The sequence below is a fragment of the Lentinula edodes genome (genome assembly GCF_021015755.1).
Source record: "Lentinula edodes strain Le(Bin) 0899 ss11 chromosome Unknown C8R40scaffold_53, whole genome shotgun sequence".
In the NCBI taxonomy this organism is placed as follows: domain Eukaryota; kingdom Fungi; phylum Basidiomycota; class Agaricomycetes; order Agaricales; family Omphalotaceae; genus Lentinula; species Lentinula edodes.
Window position 1 is genome coordinate 281544 of NW_025764359.1, and position 19694 is coordinate 301237.

General features: G+C 48.2%; 4 protein-coding genes across 4 annotated transcripts; all 4 read left to right on the forward strand.

The window, feature by feature from the left end:
- Positions 1-5902: 5902 nt before the first annotated feature.
- On the forward strand, positions 5903-6616 carry C8R40DRAFT_1073968 (uncharacterized protein; the record flags this gene model as incomplete). The annotated part of the gene is made up of 2 exons (XM_046226655.1): positions 5903-5981; positions 6075-6616. The coding sequence occupies 2 exons, from the start codon at positions 5903-5905 to the stop codon at positions 6614-6616; spliced, it is 621 nt and encodes a 206-aa protein (XP_046080754.1).
- An 8028-nt stretch (positions 6617-14644) lies between these two features.
- C8R40DRAFT_1176589 (uncharacterized protein) lies at positions 14645-15453 on the forward strand (the record flags this gene model as incomplete). The annotated part of the gene is made up of 5 exons (XM_046232536.1): positions 14645-14726; positions 14783-14884; positions 14948-15043; positions 15102-15276; positions 15327-15453. 5 exons carry the CDS (start codon positions 14645-14647, stop codon positions 15451-15453), a joined length of 582 nt encoding a protein of 193 aa, XP_046080755.1.
- A 328-nt stretch (positions 15454-15781) lies between these two features.
- Positions 15782-18613, forward strand: C8R40DRAFT_1073970 (uncharacterized protein; the record flags this gene model as incomplete). The annotated part of the gene is made up of 5 exons (XM_046226656.1): positions 15782-15946; positions 15999-16393; positions 16457-16585; positions 16639-16745; positions 16800-18613. The coding sequence occupies 5 exons, from the start codon at positions 15782-15784 to the stop codon at positions 18611-18613; spliced, it is 2610 nt and encodes an 869-aa protein (XP_046080756.1).
- Positions 18614-18890: 277 nt separating this feature from the next.
- C8R40DRAFT_1073971 (uncharacterized protein) lies at positions 18891-19557 on the forward strand (the record flags this gene model as incomplete). Its single annotated transcript, XM_046226657.1, has 4 exons — positions 18891-18972; positions 19021-19080; positions 19136-19376; positions 19431-19557. The coding sequence occupies 4 exons, from the start codon at positions 18891-18893 to the stop codon at positions 19555-19557; spliced, it is 510 nt and encodes a 169-aa protein (XP_046080757.1).
- Between the last annotated feature and the right edge of the window lie 137 nt (positions 19558-19694).

Here is a 19694-nt window from a genome sequence, read left to right on the forward strand (position 1 = left end):
GGGCCCGCGCCATTCTCCCTATTCCCAAACGAATCCGTCCAAATCGCGTCCTCGACCCCAACATCTGCTTCTGCACCCGTAGCTGCTACTCCGAGCCCCCCTAACCAGGACTTTTCCAATCAGATTGGTCAAATAAGGGAATTACTTGATCGTGCTAATGCTATGTCCTCCTCGTCCTCTGGCTTTCAACAGGGTTTTTAAAGAGGGTACCCGCTTCGGCTGCACCGAGAGTACCCCGTAATCAGTTTGTTATGTTCGCTACTTCCTCGTATGACTCGCACCCATCATGTACAATATCGTCGATCCGGGAATTAAACTCTACTTCCCCACATTTCCGAATTCATGCGAGACTAAGAGGAAGGAATCACAGTATAACAACTGCAGCCATGGTAGACTGTGGAGCTACCGCCCTGTTTTTAAACCAAAACTTTGTCACCCGGAACCATGTAAGATGTGCACCCCTCCATAAACCAATCGACGTTTTTAATATCGATGGAACACCTAACCGAGCTGGACGGATAACCCATTTTGCACGTCTAGCACTCACAGTGGATAATCAAGAGCGATGGATGGACTTTCTGATCACCAACCTAGGAGGTGAAGACATCATCCTTGGACTCCCCTGGCTACGGAAGGTAAATCCGGAGATTGATTGGGAGAAAGGACGACTTTCAGTAAAGCCTCCTCGAGTAACGATAGAAGAAGTCCCAGACGAGGAGATCTTGTACTCTCATCTAGCCGCCACTCACACAGAAACCCCGATCCTCGAACTCCCGGAACTGGAACCTCCTGCAGAAAACCCCCACATTGAGGTGCCACTAGAAGCGACCCTTGAACCGAGTGAATCAGCAGCGGTGGAAGAACCACCAATACACCGAATTCGAGCCAATCATAAAACTCGCCGGGCATGGGTAAAAGCAGGAATTCTAGAGGAACAGACGGAGGAAGTCTGGTGCGCCGCAGGATTCACTTACTCCCAGCAGCTAGCAGAGGAAGCCAACCGAGACAAACCCGTTAAAACCTTCGAAGAAATGGTCCCTGAGCAGTATCGTGATTTCAAGAAGGTTTTCTCAGAATCCGCCTCCGAACGATTACCTGCCCACCAACCTTGGGACCATGCGATTGATCTCGTACCTGGAGCACCGGCAACCATGCGTACCAAGATTTATCCCATGTCCCTAAACGAGCAGGAGGAGTTGGATCGTTTCCTAGAAGAAAACCTACGGAAAGGCTATATCGTCCCCTCAAAATCACCAATCTCATCACCGGTCTTCTTCGTAAAGAAGAAGGATGGGAAACTCCGTTTTGTACAAGACTACCGGAAACTGAACGAGTACACGGTGAAGAACCGATACCCGCTCCCATTAGTTGCTGACATCATTAGCCGACTTCAGGGAGCCAGATACTTCACGAAGTTTGATGTCCGCTGGGGTTACAATAACATACGGATTAAGAAGGGGCATGAATGGAAAGGCGCGTTCGCAACAACCCGAGGCTTGTTCGAGCCTAAGGTCATGTTCTTTGGTCTCACAAATTCCCCTGCCACGTTCCAAGCACTTATGAATGCTATATTTGCTGATCTCATTGCAGCCGGCAAGGTGGCAGTCTACCTAGATGACATCCTTATCTTCAGTAACGATCTCGAGGAACACCGACGAATGGTACGGGAAGTATTAACTCGGTTAGAAAAGCACGACCTCTACCTACGACCCGAAAAATGCGAATTTGAACAACAACAGATTGAATACCTCGGACTCATCATCTCAGAAGGGGAGGTGAGAATGGATCCGGTAAAAGTAGCGGCTGTTCGTGACTGGCCAGTCCCTACTAACCTTCGGGAACTACGAGGGTTCTTGGGATTTGCAAACTTCTACCGACGCTTTATCCGGAATTTTGCCAAAATAGCACGACCTCTGAACGACCTGACGAAGAAAGACACCAGCTTTACCTGGACCGACACTCGACAGAAAGCATTTGATACCCTTCGAGAAGCCTTCATCTCCGCACCGATCCTTGCTCTATGGACACCAGACAGGCCTACTCGAATCGAGGTAGACGCATCAGGCTTTGCCACGGGAGGCGCCCTTATGCAGAAGCAAGACGATGGCCAATGGCATCCGGTAGCCTTCAGATCGGCATCCATGCAGCCAGCGGAACGGAACTACGAAATCTACGATCGAGAAATGCTTGCTATCATTGAAGCACTGAAGGATTGGAGGAACTTTCTAGAAGGACTCCCTCAACCATTCGACATCATTACGGACCATTCGAACCTCGAATTCTGGCGCACTGCACAAGATCTCACTCGCCGACAAGCCCGATGGGCCCTCTATCTGTCACGGTTTGACTTTCATATGATCCACCGCCCTGGCAGAGTAAACACCCAAGCTGATGCTCTCTCCCGCATGGCAGTTCATCATGTATCGGACAGCGATGATAACCGACAACAGACAGTCCTTAAACCTGGCCACTTCGTAAAAATTGCAGCTTCGATCCTACAGAACCCCTTAGAGGATCGTATCCGGAAAGCCTCAGAACGGGAAGCACAGGTATTGGAGGGTCTCAAAACAGTCAAAGAGCACGGACTACAGCGCTTGGCCAATGGGATAGCCGAATGGGAAGAGGACAATGGGTTGGTCTACTACCGAGGTCGAGTATACGTACCAGCAAACGACGACCTACGCACTGAGGTACTCCGTCAATGCCATGACCATCCAACTGCAGGACACCCCGGACTACACGGGACACTCGACTTGGTCAGTACCCATTTCTGGTGGCCTACGTTGCGCTCTTTTGTGGAAAAATACGTTGAGGGGTGCGAGGTTTGTGCCCGTAAGAAGATCCAGCGACACCCACGGGCCGTAACTCAACCATTAGATGTACCATCCGGTCTATGGGAAGAGGTAGGGGTTGACCTGATAACACAGCTACCTAACTCCCAAGGCTACGATGCTGTCTTGGTTTGCACAGACCTGTATGGAAAACAAATTCACGCTATTCCTTGCACCAGCTCCATCACAGCCGAAGGCGTTGCCGATATTTACTACCGAGAGATCTTCCGTCTCCATGGTCTTCCTCTTCACTTTAAATCCGACCGCGGACCCCAGTTTGCAGCTAAACTCATGCGATCCCTTCTCGCTAGGCTAGGAATTAAATCAGATCTAACCTCCGGATACCGTCCTCAGTCTAATGGCCAAACCGAACGAGCAAATCAGGAAGTAGAGAAATACATCCGCCTCTATGTAGGACGACGACAAGACGACTGGGCAGAGCACCTTCCCATGGCGGAGTTTGTGATTAACTCACGGACTCATTCTGCGCTAGGCATGTCCCCGTTCGAGCTAACCTACGGCTATCTTCCCCTGTTCAATATCCCAGTGGGTCAACGCAGCGGTATTCCAGCTGTGGATGACCGTATACAGATTCTCCGAGAAGCGCGACAAGATGCCGGAGCTGCCTTACACCTAGGAAAGAAACAACAGAAGGAGGGATACGAACGCGGGAAGCGGAAAGCTCATCAATTTAAAGTTGGAGACCTAGTCTGGCTCAGTGCAGAGGACATTAACCTTCAGCTTTCCAGTGAAAAGTTAGGAGATCGACAGCTTGGCCCTTATCGCATTCTGGAGAAAATTGGCCCTTTAGACTACCGCCTTGACCTCCCCCTATCCCTAGATCGCCTTCATCCCGTCTTCCATGTTGATAAACTATACCCCTGGAAAGGTAACTCCATTAATGGCGAAATACCAACACCACCAGAGCCGGTATACTTAGAGGATGAAGACGAACCGGAATACGAAGTAGAGGAGATCTTAGACAGCCGGGTTCGATGGAAGAAGTTGGAATATTTGGTTAAGTGGAAAGGTTACGATGCAGGGCACAACTCTTGGGAACCCGCAGCCAACCTCAGTCGAGCACCAAAAATTGTTCGGGCCTTTCATAAAAAACACCCAACAGCGGCAAAGCCTTGACCATCGAGGGCAATGGTCATAAGGAGGGGGGTAATGTCATAAAGTACGCAGCCCCTATCATTTTCCTTTTCTCACCGTCTCGACGCCTTTACTTGTACGATACATCATCCCATCACTGTCAAACCCCCATCGATTACTGATCCACCTGACCCATCTTCTCCTTCTACTGGCTTCCGCCACCTTCCTTGTTCCTAAACTGTACAGTATTACATCGTTGTTTCTCGCAGACCGGATTATGTATATATAGCCAACCCTTCACAGCCTGGTCCCTTATCTTGACCTCTCTGTCATTATCTGGGACCAGGTATGTGCTTACTTATTATTACCTATGACTACGATACTCAATATATCTCTGTCATTATCTGGGACCAGCTTGCCGCCGTTCTGCTTAGTCGCTCCGCCTTGTTGCCTTGTCCAGTTGCTCCGCCTCACCGTTCTGCTTAGTCGCTCCGCTTTCCCGCTCCGTTAGTCACTCCGCCTCTGCCGCTTCGTGACACAGCCCCCACAACGAATTCCCCTCACCATATCTGTCTGGTCGTTTGAGAGATTTTCAGAATATTGTCGGAAGGCATTTTCTGCCTCGTGGAACTAGTATCGTGACACGACGACCACTAGTGAGTCTTTTTGGCGTTTCTAGACGCTGGACAGCATGTAATTGTTGCTTTGCAGGTCTTACAACTGATACATAGACCTTCAACAGCACATCAGAATGGTGGTCGTGCGTATTCTTTTTGTAGTAACGCGAATAGTCACTATTGTACTTTTGTTTCTTCAGCACCGGAATTGGGGGAAGACGGAGACGCTGCGGCCAAGGCAGATGAGAACATGACATTGGACTCTTCCAAATCCATTGCACTTGCGCTTGAAGCTGAACGCGACTTCTTTGAAAAACCATCCGTCTTACGAAGGAAAAGCACAGTGTTGTGGTACTCTATTCCTGACTCGTAAGCTTAACATGGTACGCAGCTTGATTCACCTGCGGGTGCTATTTTATTCAAATACTGTATCTGTATAGATCCTTATGCACCACATTCGCGCCACTCTGCCCGACATTAAAGCCAGAATTTCCTCCCAGCTGCTGAAATACAATGCCGAACTTATGCAGCTCGGAGGGTTTATGGCTGAGCATAACTCTGGCGATGTCGTCCTATCTGTCATTACGGATGTTCACACTTGTTTGCACAGCTCTAAGTACTGGTGTAAGTCGCCCCATGCGCTTGCAGTGGTGTGAACATCAAAGATGCGGGTCGTCAACGCAACGTATCAGAACATATCACGCTGTATCCTGTCGATATTATAGCGACGTTACAGAGTGAAAATCCCGGTCCACATGGAGCCCCCACAAGCGAGATAGAGAGCGACAGTTTCCTGCATTTTTCACTTGATAGGCCCTCAATCATCCGAAGGACCCTCTAGCTTAAAAGAGCTCAAATGAGCAGGCCGTTGGGGCTCGTTCTCAGTCGCTTTCAACCAAATGATTCATATTTCTTATATAGCTCAATATGGCTACTAGTATATATAGCTGATACCACTGGTCTTGTAATATTATCACCCTCGTCACTTTTCCCCCGAATTCTCCCCCCAAGTCAACGCTGGTTCGGTGAGCTCTTGTGTTTCCCGCAGTATTCCTGTGGTATTCCTTACAAAAACTAACTACGACGACTGCGTTTTTGTTGTTATACAGTTGCTTGAAAAATTCGCTATCTGTTGGTTGTGAACTCTTGGACTCTTGTTGAACGTTGAACGTTTGGTCTGGTTAGTAATTGAATCATTCACTCTTCACTCGCTTTCCTTCCTCACACTTGGAACCCCTCTCTGCGTGAAAGCAGTTTTTTTTTAGCGCACAAGTTCCACTGTCACCCTTGTCATCAGCCATCATCGCCATGTTCCTTTTTTCACTAGCATCCTCTCGTCGTTTGCATCGAATTCTCGCAATGTACCTCTTTTTCACTGCCATGCTTGTCAATGTTCTGGTGTTCGCTGCTCCCCCGCCCAAAGCGCCAACGCCGCCAAGTGAGTTGTGTCCCCCCCCTCTTCCTCTCACTCTCCCTTGTCTTTCAGCATACTTAGCACTTTCCACTCTAGTCAAATATACCATCCGCTTAGGTCGCCGGGTAGGCACCACCGGACCCTTCCTATCCAATAATATAGGCTTTGCCCCAGACCAACAATTCGTGCTCTTCGTAGGTGATCGTCATACGTTCCAATACCACCACGACACCGGCAAAATCTCGGCTGAGATTGATGTTGTTGATTTCAAGACTTTCGGTTCCTCCCCTCCTTTCATCAAACTCGGAACCGACTACGAACAAGATATCTTCATCAACTTCGGCGAAAGGGAGACCATGACGGTCAAAAGAGCAAACGATACCATACCCATATATGGCTTGCCAGGATTTTGGGGACTCATTCAAGATGTTGAGGATTTGCGGACGACCACAGGTATTCGGTTTAACTCGGACACGGGGTATGTGGATGCGGTGTTTGTGGCGTTGCTGGAGCTCGTGAGGGCTGATGGGAAGACAAAGCTTCTGGAGCTTGAAGACTACCAGAGGTGGCAGAAGATTCATACTCTGAATTGGAATTTGAGAGGTGGGGTTGAGAGGATGCTTGGAGCCTGGGATGATCAGAGCCGCCATCGCCAATAAACGGAAAAGTATTATGGGCAGAATGTAATCGAAGATGGAAAATTGGAAGTCAAAGTTGAAAGTTAAACATTGAAAGTTGAACAATAAGCTAACGGTTTCCCGTTCTCGTCGAGAAATCGACTCTGAGAGTGGCTGCATACTTTTGATTCAAAGAAAGAGGTCTACTGGCCGAAATTACGAACTAGTACGAACTAGTACGAACTACGTAGAACTCCGAAGTCAGATCTAGAAGTTCATTTCACGACTCGTTCCGTTACTCCAATTTCAATGATCAAAGCTTCCCCCAACCTGGCAACCTCCCTTTCTCAAAAGCGGACTGAAGAAAAGATATATTTCGAGGAGTTTGTTTTGATTTTGTTTTAATTGAAGACGTATTTGATTGAATGTATATATGTATATATATATGTAATTCCGTATGTCCATGTTATCGAAGTCTAGATATCTTGAAGCGTAGACTACCATACCATACTATACTGTACCCTACGTAGGAACATTATCCCCGCCGTCCTTGTATCCCCATCTACCCACCCATCCATCTATCCATCTCTACCCATCTACCCATCTACCCATTTATCCAAACAACCCACTCCCAAAAAACCCCCCCCTCCTCCCCTTCCTCCCCTGACGAGGAGAGCGAGGAAAGGGACGACGAAGCGGATCGTACTGGTGCTGATACTACTGGTGGTCGTGAGGAAGGTGGTCGGGAGGAAGAAGCAGATGGTGCAGATGAGAGAAGTGGTGCAGGGTAAGGAGAGGAAGCAGATGGGTTCGGAGAATGATGGAATGGGTTGATGTCATGAAGTCTCATGATGCGCCCTTTGATGCGCCATCAGCGCGGTGTGTTCCCATCAATCTGTTTTCACATGTTTATTGTACTTCATCACACGATCATCCCATTAGTTCCATTTGTTTCCGTACGCTTCCATACAACTCATCCTTATTCATCGATTAGTTCATTATGGTTCATTATCGACTCATTATTACTCGTATATATTGATTCCTCACTCTTGTTCTATATCGCATCGTTATTTACAATCGCTTACTCAGTAGACAAGAGTAGTATATAAAGGACAGTAGACAGGCCCTAGTTCCCCATCTCGACCTCTTGGTCATTGGGCAACTAGGCAAGTACTTGTATCCTTTTAGATACTACCTATCTAACTTGGTCATTGGGCAACTAGATTCCCTTTTGATTGCTGGTGTGATTGGCCTTGGACGCTATCCCACTGTTGTTCGAGATCATTATTTCTTTCATCTGTGCTTTGTGCTTGTTTCTGTGCCTCTTCGCTCTGCCACTGTCGCTCCTAGGCATATCTGGACCTCCTGCCTCCCGCTTCCTGCCTCGTCGCGACATTAGGTCGAGATCCTCTACTTGTACCATCAGCTTGGTGAGCTGATCCTACAAGGCACCCACCACGTCTACCTTCGGAGTCAACGTTGATTGCTCCAACCACTTTCACGCGCTTGATACTGTAACTAACACCACTTGCTACTGGGACGCTGAAGAAGAAGAGTGGGAACCCTGCTCCAGACAACCGTGCCCTAATCGATACGAGAACACATTTGACGCAAGTCCGACCGACCGTTACCAACCCATCCACAGACCAGCACCACCTGCCAGGGTAGGACGAATCAGTACTCCTACTACTTCCACTCCTGCACCTCCGCTAGCATCTGCGGAACCATTAGCTCCTGCTGTCACTGAGACCACAGCCGACCCCGATATCGAAATACAATCAATCCCTGAAGAAGACATGTCCTCAGCACAGGACGTTCGAGACGCTATTACAGAGCTTACAAAAAACCAGGCTAAGCTCCAAGACGTGGTCTCTGAGCTAGTAAGTGGCCTCAGCACTACCAAAAGTGTTGGCAAGCCACAGAACTACAATGGAAAGCGAGGAGAAGATGCCCGGCGCTTCCTAGCTGCCTTTGAGCTGTGGGCCAACTCTATCCCTGCTCTCTCCACGGATCGTAAAAAGAAAATCACATCCGCCATTACATACCTTGAGGGGGATGCAGCTATCTGGGCCACTCCTATCTCCGAAACAATTAATAGATCAAGTATAACTGGCTCAGGAGTACCTTTCCCATACGATACATGGGAAGAATTTGTTATAGCTTTCAAAACACGTTTTGAGACCACAGATGCCTCGGCCGATGCCAAGCAGCTCCTTAAACGGCTCTACCAGAATAGGACCACGGTGGGAACCTATGCCTCTACCTTCCAACAGTACGCAGACCGCACTGGCTACTCAGACAAAGACTTGCGAGACCGGTTCTACGATCACCTTGCAGATCGAGTAAAAGATGGCCTTGTATTCACAACCCGCCCCACTGGCTCCCTTCAGGAACTGATTGAAGCAGCCATCGACGTAGACAACCGACAAATTACTCGAGCGTGGGAGCAAGGAAAGAAACTGGTCGATGATGGAATCCTGACCAACTTTAGACCCACCACTGTTGCGACCCCATTCACTGCGCCTACTCGAGACCCAAATGCTATGGACATTGATGCCACCACCACTCGATCTCCTGATGCCTTTCGTCGCTTCATGATAGGACGATGCTATGGATGTGGATCTAAGGAACATCGCAAGGCTGATGGTCACCATGAGCGGGACATCTGTCGACACTGTGGCCTCAATGGCCATGTAGAGGCTGTGTGCCGTCGTAAGTTCTTAGGACTCCCTGGAAGGAAGGCTACTACCATTAGTGCCACCAGCATTCCGGATACAACTCAGTCTGCCGCTCCGGGTACCATCATTGCTGCTACACCAGATCTTGCCGCGCTACTAAAGGAACTTGCAGCCAATCAGCAAGTTCTTGCTGGGCAAATTGCCGAATTACACAAGAATTTTTAAATTGGGAACCCGCCACCGCTGCAGCGTCGTTCCCCAAGTCGTGCTCAAGATCTCCATCGTCTGTATATGCCTCTATCACCTCCTGTACTATTAGCGCACTAGAATTCAATGATATATCCCATTTCCGTGTGCCCATAGAGCTTAAAGGACGATTCCGGAGTACAACAAGTGCAGCTATGATTGATTCCGGTGCCACTGGTCTCTTTCTACACCAAAAATTTGTTAACAAGCATCATATCTACATTCGATCCCTACCCCGCCCCATTGAACTCTACAATATTGATGGAACCGCTAATTTAGCAGGGCGGATCACTCATTCTGCTCGACTTTTGGCCAGGGTGGACCAAAATCAACCCCAGATCTTAGAATTCCTAGTTACAAACATTGGATCTGAAGACGTAATTTTAGGGCTCCCTTGGTTACGTAAGGTCAACCCTGACATCAACTGGCGTGATGGGCAGATCCAGATCCCTGCAAAGCCAAAGATTCAGCATCATGTAGCTATCGAGGAGATCCCAGAGCCCAAAGAACCCAATATCGGAGGAAATACAGAACAAATCCTAGAACCTAATAGAGCAGAATCAAATGGCCTTTCTCACATTGTTCCAAAAACTGAGCTAGGTCCAGAGACAGCTGAAACTGGCACGTCCTTGGAAGATGAGCTAGTCTTTGAGGAATCAGGAAGTCCACTGTATCGCTTGACTGGAAATCGCAAACGACGTCGTGCTTGGCTCCGTGCTGGGTTTATCCAAGAGGTAACAGAAGAGCTATGGTGTGCTGCCGGGTACACCTATTCCCAACAGCTTGCCGAAGCAGCAAATAAAGATAAGCCCCAGAAAACATTCGAAGAGATGGTGCCTGAGCCATATCGGCGTCATGCGAAAGTATTTTCCGAGAAAGAATCCGAACGACTACCTGAACACAAACCCTGGGATCACGCTATTGACCTGAAACCCGACGCCCCCGAAACTCTACGCACCAAAATCTACCCCATGTCAGTAAATGAGCAGAAAGAACTAGATCGATTCCTGGAAGACAATCTCCGGAAAGGATATATCCGACCATCCAAATCACCACTTTCCTCACCTGTCTTCTTTGTAAAGAAAAAGGATGGCAAACTACGATTCATACAGGACTATCGACGTCTGAATGAATACACTGTCAAGAATCGTTATCCTCTCCCTCTGGTCGCTGACATCATCAATTGTCTACGACAAGCCAAATACTTCACCAAGTTTGACGTACGATGGGGTTACAATAACGTCCGGATCAAGGAAGGCCATGAGTGGAAAGCAGCTTTCTCCACTAACCGGGGACTCTTTGAACCACTGGTCATGTTCTTCGGCCTCACCAACTCGCCAGCTACATTCCAGGCCCTTATGAACTCCATTTTTGCTGATCTTATCGCGGCAGGAAAAGTAGCTGTGTATCTGGATGATATCCTCATCTTTTCCGCATCCCTACAGGAACACCGGAAAATAGTTCATGAAGTTTTGGAACGATTAGCCAAGAATGACCTCTACCTCCGCCCTGAGAAGTGCGAATTTGAACAAACCTCTATTGAATACCTGGGCCTAATCATCAGCGAGGGAGAGGTTCGTATGGATCCTGTCAAAGTTGAGGCGGTTAAGAACTGGCCAGCCCCAACCTGCCTCCGAGATGTCCGAGGATTCCTAGGCTTTGCTAACTTCTACAGACGCTTCATTGATGGATTCGCTAAAAAGGCGCGAGCACTGAATGACCTCACCAAGAAGGGGGTGGGATGGTCTTGGGGTACCAATGAGCAGGTAGCATTTGAGGCGTTAAAAGAAGCTTTTACCACAGCACCCATTCTAGTCCTCTGGGATCCCGACAAACCGACACGTATCGAAGTGGATGCTTCTGGGTTCGCAACTGGAGGGGCGCTATTACAACAGCAAAGAGATGGACTTTGGCATCCCGTGGCATTCCGATCTGCTTCCATGGACCCTGCAGAGCGGAACTATGAAATCTACGACCGAGAGATGTTAGCCATCATCGAAGCCCTGAAAGACTGGCGACACTTCCTAGAAGGACTCCCAAACCCCTTTGAAATTGTGACCGACCATCGAAACCTGGAATACTGGCGAACTGCACAGGATCTAAGCCGGCGACAAGCAAGATGGGCCCTGTGGCTCTCACGGTTTGACTTTACTCTTACACATAGGGCTGGTAAAGCAAATGCACAAGCTGACGCTCTCTCCCGAGTCTCTCAACTCGAGGTTATGGATGCTGATGACAACCAACAACAAATAGTTTTACGGCCAGAACACTTCCTCCGAGCTGCTACAGCCGTCTTGTTCCAAAACCCCCTTGAGGAGCGCATTCGGAAGGCAAGCGAGCGAGAATCGGAGGTTCTTGAAGGACTACGTAAATTGAAGACACATGGACCCCACAAACTTGTGAATGGTCTAGCCGAATGGGAAGAGAAGGAAGGAATTGTCTATTACAAAGGCCGGGTGTATGTCCCACCTGATCCTCAACTACGCCGGGATGTCGTAGCACAGTGTCATGACGCACTCACAGCTGGTCACCCAGGAAAGCACCGCACCCTAGAGTTAGTTAGCCGACAGTTTTGGTGGCCTACGGTTCGATCATTTGTTGATAAGTATGTGGAAGGATGTGACAACTGTCAACGAAGACGTGTAAGGCCGCAGCCACAATCATCTCTAGAGCCTCTGCCTGTACCAGGAGGACCATGGCAGGACATCGGCGTGGACCTCATTGGAGAACACCCGATGACACAAGATGGACACAATGCGGCAATCACCTTCACAGACCATTACTCCAAAATGATTCACTGCTTCCCCACTACAACCGAACTGACTGCCGAAGGAGTTGCCGACTTCTATTATAAAGAAATCTTCCGACTTCATGGACTGCCCAGACGATTTATCTCTGATCGAGGACCACAATTTGCTGCCGACATCATGAAGGCCTTGCTAAAACGGTTGGGTATTGAATCTGCCCTGACAACGTCATACCACCCTGAAACAAATGGCCAGACTGAACGAGCTAACCAAGAAATCGAAAGATACATCCGGATGTATGTTAGCCGACGTCAGGATGACTGGGACCGTCTTCTTCCTACTGCCGAATTCGTTATTAACTCTCGAGTACATTTTGCCCACGACAAAGCACCATTTGAAGTGCTCTACGGTTATACCCCAGAATTCTCCATCCCCATAGGATCCTGGAAGGAATACCCTTCAATCACAGATCGGCTAGATGCACTCCGCTATGCTAGCATCTGCGGAACCATTAGCTCCTGCTGTCACTGAGACCACAGCCGACCCCGATATCGAAATACAATCAATGTCGCGACGAGGCAGGAAGCGGGAGGCAGGAGGTCCAGATATGCCTAGGAGCGACAGTGGCAGAGCGAAGAGGCACAGAAACAAGCACAAAGCACAGATGAAAGAAATAATGATCTCGAACAACAGTGGGATAGCGTCCAAGGCCAATCACACCAGCAATCAAAAGGGAATCTAGTTGCCCAATGACCAAGTTAGATAGGTAGTATCTAAAAGGATACAAGTACTTGCCTAGTTGCCCAATGACCAAGAGGTCGAGATGGGGAACTAGGGCCTGTCTACTGTCCTTTATATACTACTCTTGTCTACTGAGTAAGCGATTGTAAATAACGATGCGATATAGAACAAGAGTGAGGAATCAATATATACGAGTAATAATGAGTCGATAATGAACCATAATGAACTAATCGATGAATAAGGATGAGTTGTATGGAAGCGTACGGAAACAAATGGAACTAATGGGATGATCGTGTGATGAAGTACAATAAACATGTGAAAACAGATTGATGGGAACACACCGCGCTGATGGCGCATCAAAGGGCGCATCATGAGACTTCATGACAGTTGATATCCTCCTCCTCACCCTCTCCTTCGTGTTCCTCCTCCTTCTCTACTTGAAGGGGTATTAAGGGAACGTGCTTTTGCGTAGTCGGAGGAATCGGAGAAGAAGGATGGGGATGGGAAGGAGGAATCCCCTCTTGTAGGATTTGGTGGATCTGGATTACCTCCGCCTCCACCTCACCCTCCACCTCACCTTCTCCTTCTTCCCTCGGACTCGAAGTACCCCCCATATCCCTCCTATCTCGAGTATCCCTCAGATACTCAAACACCCTTGCAACGAGGTCCCTGTGTTCTTTGATCCCTGTGCCTAGGCGCAACCCTATCTCCGTCCCCACACTTTCCCTTTCCCTTCCCATCTCCCCCACCCCTGACAGACAGGTGGACCGTCTCGGAACTACTCGGAACCAGCACACCCGAGTCTACCATGGAGGCTACCCCCGTCAATTTTATTAAACCTCAAGGCCTCACTGCTCCGGCAGCTTTGAGCAAGAGACAGAGAGAAACAATGGAAATTGGAAGTTATCCGAAGTTGGGTTTGTATATAAACTCACGCTTTACTTTTACACGAGCCCCAGTCACAGATATTGTGTAAAAAAGGCCAGGTAGTAGCATGTCTATAATGGTACACAATGATAGCAAGTCATCAGAGATGGTGGTCAGCGCATTTTTGCACAATCGGTTTTGCACAATCGATTATATTACGGCAGGCGCTCAGCATCCTCATTTGGGTGCACCGCCAGCAGCCGCCAGCCTCCCCGCCCTCATCTATCTAGATTTGCAGATCCTGATTCGAAGCAGATCTCGTATCGAAATTGTACCTTTGTACCTAGATATTCCTAGTGGCTTCCTCTTCTACGCAGTACGGCTCCTTCCTCCGTCGGTTGTTGGTACCTTTGATAGATAAGATTAGATATGCTCAGTACCTTCAGATTATATATTGACCTTGTCCTTTGCCAATACTAGCAGCTTGTCCCATTGCCATTAGTCAGGTGAGTTACAGCGCACAACTACGGGCATAGTGGATGCTGGATGCGGCGCTCCTTCATTGTGACTCACATCCTAACCCAACGGGCACTTTCCATAGCGTGCACATGCATGGGCGCTTCCTGGCATTGTGCACAATGCAGAAAAACTTCCTTCGTTATGCACAATGGAAATCCACCATCCTGCTGACTGACCCTCTTCTTCCAACCTCCAGCTTCAAGCCTCATCTTCTCAACGTTTTTCACGTACATCGATTGTGCACAACAGTCATATACCATTCACGTCCCACCATGCTCAGTCCTCGAACTGCCACCTTCATTCGCGTACACCAATTGTGCACAATGAACGTCAATTCTTCTTCAGCACGCTATGGTACTCATCCTTGATTCCTTCCTCCCGTCTCTCGACATTCTACCCATCCTTTTCAGAGCTCAATTCCACAATGGACATAGTTTCGAATGAACGTGATGGCAACACAGTTGTATCTCTCACCTCAATATTGCAGAATCTCCACCTTCAACTTGACCGAGGTATGTCATTCATTATAACTACTGATCTTGATTAACGATTCGCTTCCTTGTCCTCGACAATAGCCTTGAACCAAAACTCTCAGAGACAGGATACTCCCCAGGAACCCGAAGTGGTGGCCGCAGCAGAAGTTCCGGGAAATAGGGTAGCTGATATCACTGGTAAGCTCAACGCAAAATTCCAACCGACTCCTGCCTAACATGTTCGTGTCTATTTTAGTTGAGGACAATCAAAGCTCTACCTCGTCTATGTCCTTCATCAGTACTCTATCCTCAGAAAACCAAACTTTATGTCCCATTTGTAGTGGATCTACTCCCGCTGTGCGTTCCTCTCACCGACCCGCCTTATGGTATAGTGTCACAGCTGGACTTGGAGTCGGCATCTTCCCATCGCTGTAGGTAATCTCTTTGGAATTTTGGGTACGCAAATTCATTTTTATATCAGACAGCTTGCCCAACCTTTTGTACATAAGGTCAAGGGTAATTTTATGCGGGGGTTTACCACACGTGAGCAAGCAGAGGCGGACTTCTGTCTGGCCAGGGACCTCGGGTTATTGCAGATCATTCAATAGTTATATTTTGTATCCTTTCGCGTTGCTACTTGCTATGGTCATTAAAGCGCTTTCATGAGCTTGGGTTGTAATTACCGGTGAATTTTATTCAGTTAAATGGCATCCGGCCCGTGACTTCCTAGGTTCCTGGGTTACCGGTACGGCCACGTTGTTATTCCCATCTTAAGTCGCCGGGCAACAGACTTTCTCCGTATCAGCCATATTTTTTTTCATTTCCACCCCGGCCGGCCATCTTTTCTTTTTTCCTACAATATTTGAATTGCAAACATATGGATCAATGGGCAAAACATGAACATCAGAAATAGAACGTGCTTGGCTTATGGCCAGAATGCCTGATTTCCTTCAGGCTCAGGCCGACTCCAACATCCCCAGCTTCAAAGTCAAGGTCACTTCTGAATGGACAAAAGCATTCCCCATTATGGGCATGGACGATGATACACTTTCGTCGGAGGCACGGCAGAAAATTGCTGAACAAATGCAGGCCCAGCACACAGTATGTTATAAGCTTTTCATGTTTGGCTTCGAAAGTGTAACTCTATCTGCAGAAGGTGGTCCAGTGGTTTTACAACGCAAGCGACTCCCGCAAGCGAAAAACTAAACCGGGTGCTCATATCAAAATCGATCCCGGGAACTCCACGCGTGCTCCTCAGAAAATCGAAATCTTCGAAAAGCTCTGTGATGGGGCTGCGATCATCCAGAAGGAATTGAGCGAGGAAATCGCGCAGCTATCTGCCAATGGCGAAGTTATTGATAACAGAGTACGGATGGAGAAGCGTAATGCCATTCGAAAGGCCGCATTGGCTAATGCTGACGACAGTACGCGAGCCAAAGTCGATCTCTTGTACAATGAGCAGATACTGGAACACCGATCCAAGAAAAAGCAGAAGTCTTCCACTGATGCCACTTCTCTTGAGCCTCTGCATGGTAAGGCCCGTGCAAAGTACGTCACTACATAATTGTCTGCTTTGAATACCTCTGTTAATATTTTTCAATATAATGTTAGGTTTCTCAAGAATATTCCGACTGCATGTCAAGAGTTCGGCGACACTATATCTTCTTTAGGAAGTGCAACGACACTTACACTTGTCAGTGCACGCTGCCCACAGAATAATGGTCATGTCTGTACATGGGGGTATATTCTATTTAACTTGTATCATGGCATGAGTGCTAATGAAATCGTTCTAGACACGTCGTTGGTAAGAACATGGCTGGTTTGAACTTCTCACAAGCGTATGCGGGATATCATCAGCATGTAGTCCAGGCTTTTGCTCAGTTTGCAGCCGATATACTTCGTATGTAACACTTTTCACTGGTTTATATGTATTGTATTAATCAAACAAAATCAGCTCCCATACCGGCTGCAGATCTCATCAAGAAAGACAAAAATGACTCTGTGCAGGACGTAGATGGTGACTGCTCAATGACTGCGGAATCTTCAAGCGCTCCCACTACACCCACAACCGTTAACTCTTCTGACGTGGCGCTGTCAAAACCTCCAGGCGAGGCTGCTTTGACTGCACTGCCACCTTCATCGGGCTCTCATGACAAAATTGCACTACCATCCCGCTCATCTGACTCGCCTTCAATGCCTAGAGTTGTAGACCCTTTGACTGCACTTTCCAGCTTATCTCACGAGGCGTCAATATGTGGAGCCGAAATCGCTTCAGCTCGGTTACCTTCTAACTCTTCTGGCTCGGCATCAACGACAATAACCGAAGGGGCTGGTCTCATGGGTACAGGTGGTTTACCAGGCGTTCAGTCACAGGCTATCGTCAATACTAGTGTTACCGGAGAGTATCCAGGGGTGGTGTCAGCTTTTGGAGCTCAAAACTTCCCTGCATCTACATCATTACCGATGTCTCCTTCATCCCTCTCATCTCAGAGTCAGTTCGGCAGTCAATATGCCCTCACCAATGATTTCTCTGCATTCGCACCAAACACGTATGGTCTTCCATCCAGCGCACTTGACGACCAGCTCCTCTGGGCTGACGGTACTTTGAACAGTCTGAATCATAATATGATGAATCTTTTCATGGACGCTGATTTGGGACCAAATATGATGCTCTTCAACGATAACGCATCTTGGAATACCAATCTCTTCTCCGGAATCAATATAGCGGGACTTGCTCCCGGAAGTCCTGGGCTTCTTTCTCTTCCCTCGTTGTTGCAACAATCTGATTCTACTATCAGCTCCTTCCGTGGGTCCTCTCTTGAAGGGTCGCTACCTATTTCATCCAGCTCCTCTGTGCAAAGCCTCTCTCCAGTACCTGACTCCTCCATAGGTATTTCCTTGCCAGAGTTGAGTATCGAAGGCACCTCTACTTCCATTGCTCGCGTTACAGGTCCAGCACCTAATCTCACCTATGAAAACCCTTTGGGTGCAACTCCTGCTGCCATAGCTCCCTCATCGGATCCAAGATCCTCCATCAGAAAGGCTGGCACAAAATCCGCCGCTGCAATTGATCCAGCAGCAAAACCGAGGTCCTCCATCGCAAGTACAGTGGTATCGAGCACGGGCAATCTGAATACCTCTCTCGAGGACTCAACTGCGAATATCATGGATTTTTCTCTAGCAGCACTTGAATCGTTCCAGCCATCCGCGGATGCCTCTACAATGCTTCCACCTGAATTCACGTTCGAGCAGATGACGGCTGGCTACCAGGGTATTCTTGACACTGGTCTGTCATCCTCTGTGCGTCCTGTTTCAAAGGTACTTTCACCTGTCGTTCCCCCAGCTGTCATTACCCCGCCTGCCGTTACCCCGCCTGCCGTCACCCCGCCTGCTGTTACCTCGCCTACTGTTCCCCCACCCGCTACACCTTCTGCTCCCCCACTTGCTGAGCCAAAAAAGAAGCGGGGTGGTCAGAAAGGAAAAAAGGCTAAAGCTCAGAACACCGTGACAAAGCAAAAGATTGCACCGGAAAATGTGAGGATTGATGCCACATTAGAAGACACCATAGGTCCAGATGAGAGGACTCAGAAACGGTCGAGATCTTTTTCTAAGAGTGAAGACATCGATGTGTTAAACAAACGTTTGAAGTCGGACTCAGTACAGCCGCAAGTTGATCAGTGTTCTACAGCTACCAGTGCTTCAGCAGGAGTTACAACAACTCATAGTGGGCGGACTACAGTTGCGCCCCGGCGCTATGTCGAAGAGTAGGTATATCTCGCTATCTCATTTCTTGTTATTCCCTCTTGGTGACCATTACAGTCGATTCCAATATATCAACTTAGTCCTTCCCTCTCGAGTCTCATAGCATAGCGATCTAGTCTGATCTAGTCTTGATGTCTATACAAATCAATTGTGAATTATTACCGCAGTTGTGATGATACGTGGGAATAGGTGGATTATATAGACTTGGCCCAACCTGAGCGCTCCTGAACATCAACTTCAAGCACCATTCAGTACTTCAGTTCTCAGACACCAATTTTCAACCATGTCATCGCCGAACTTTGTACTACCCTCTGAAACTGTAACCTCTTTGATTTCAGTTCTCCAACAACTGACCCATACCATTGGTACGTTCTCACACCGTTCATTTCATGCACCTCCATAATGTGCTCCAGCTCAACAAACCCAAGCCTTGCACGACATTGGCTCTCAAAGGGCACAGTACCACCTGCAGAGTATGTGATCTTGAAATGGAATTGAGCAACAATTGCTAACTTATCGAGCTCACAGGTTCTGCCCACCCTCTCAAAGACGCTGTCGTCGTACCTGCCAAGACTGTGACTATCGCTTCTGCTGCTGCTGTAAATATCGCTGCTGCTGCTACTGCCGCGCATTCATCAGCTCGATCAGCCCAGGTTGAAGTATCTGAGGGAGAGCCAGTTGAAAAACCAGACACAGCGTATCATCATTGTGTAGGAAAGAAGTGGTATAGCGTAACTGCAGGCCTTGCTGTGGGTATATTTCCCTCGACGTGAGTTTGCAAGGCCCTCAACTCTGCTATTGCAGCTAACCATCATGTTTGAAGGTCATTTGCGCAACCTCTAGTTTTGGGTGTCTCCGGGGGACTTATGCGCGGGTTTCCAACACGCGAAGAGGCCCAGGCTGATTTTGACCTTGCTCAGAAGAACGGCTTGCTTCGTATCATTCAATAGCTTACCCTTTATTCCTTTCAATGAAATTCGTTGCATATTTGTTTCCATCCATGCTTCTGAGCGAACTACGCCCCATTGAGCACCCTGGCCACGCAATAAAGTATTCAATTGAATCTGTTCCAGAATTCGCTGTCTTT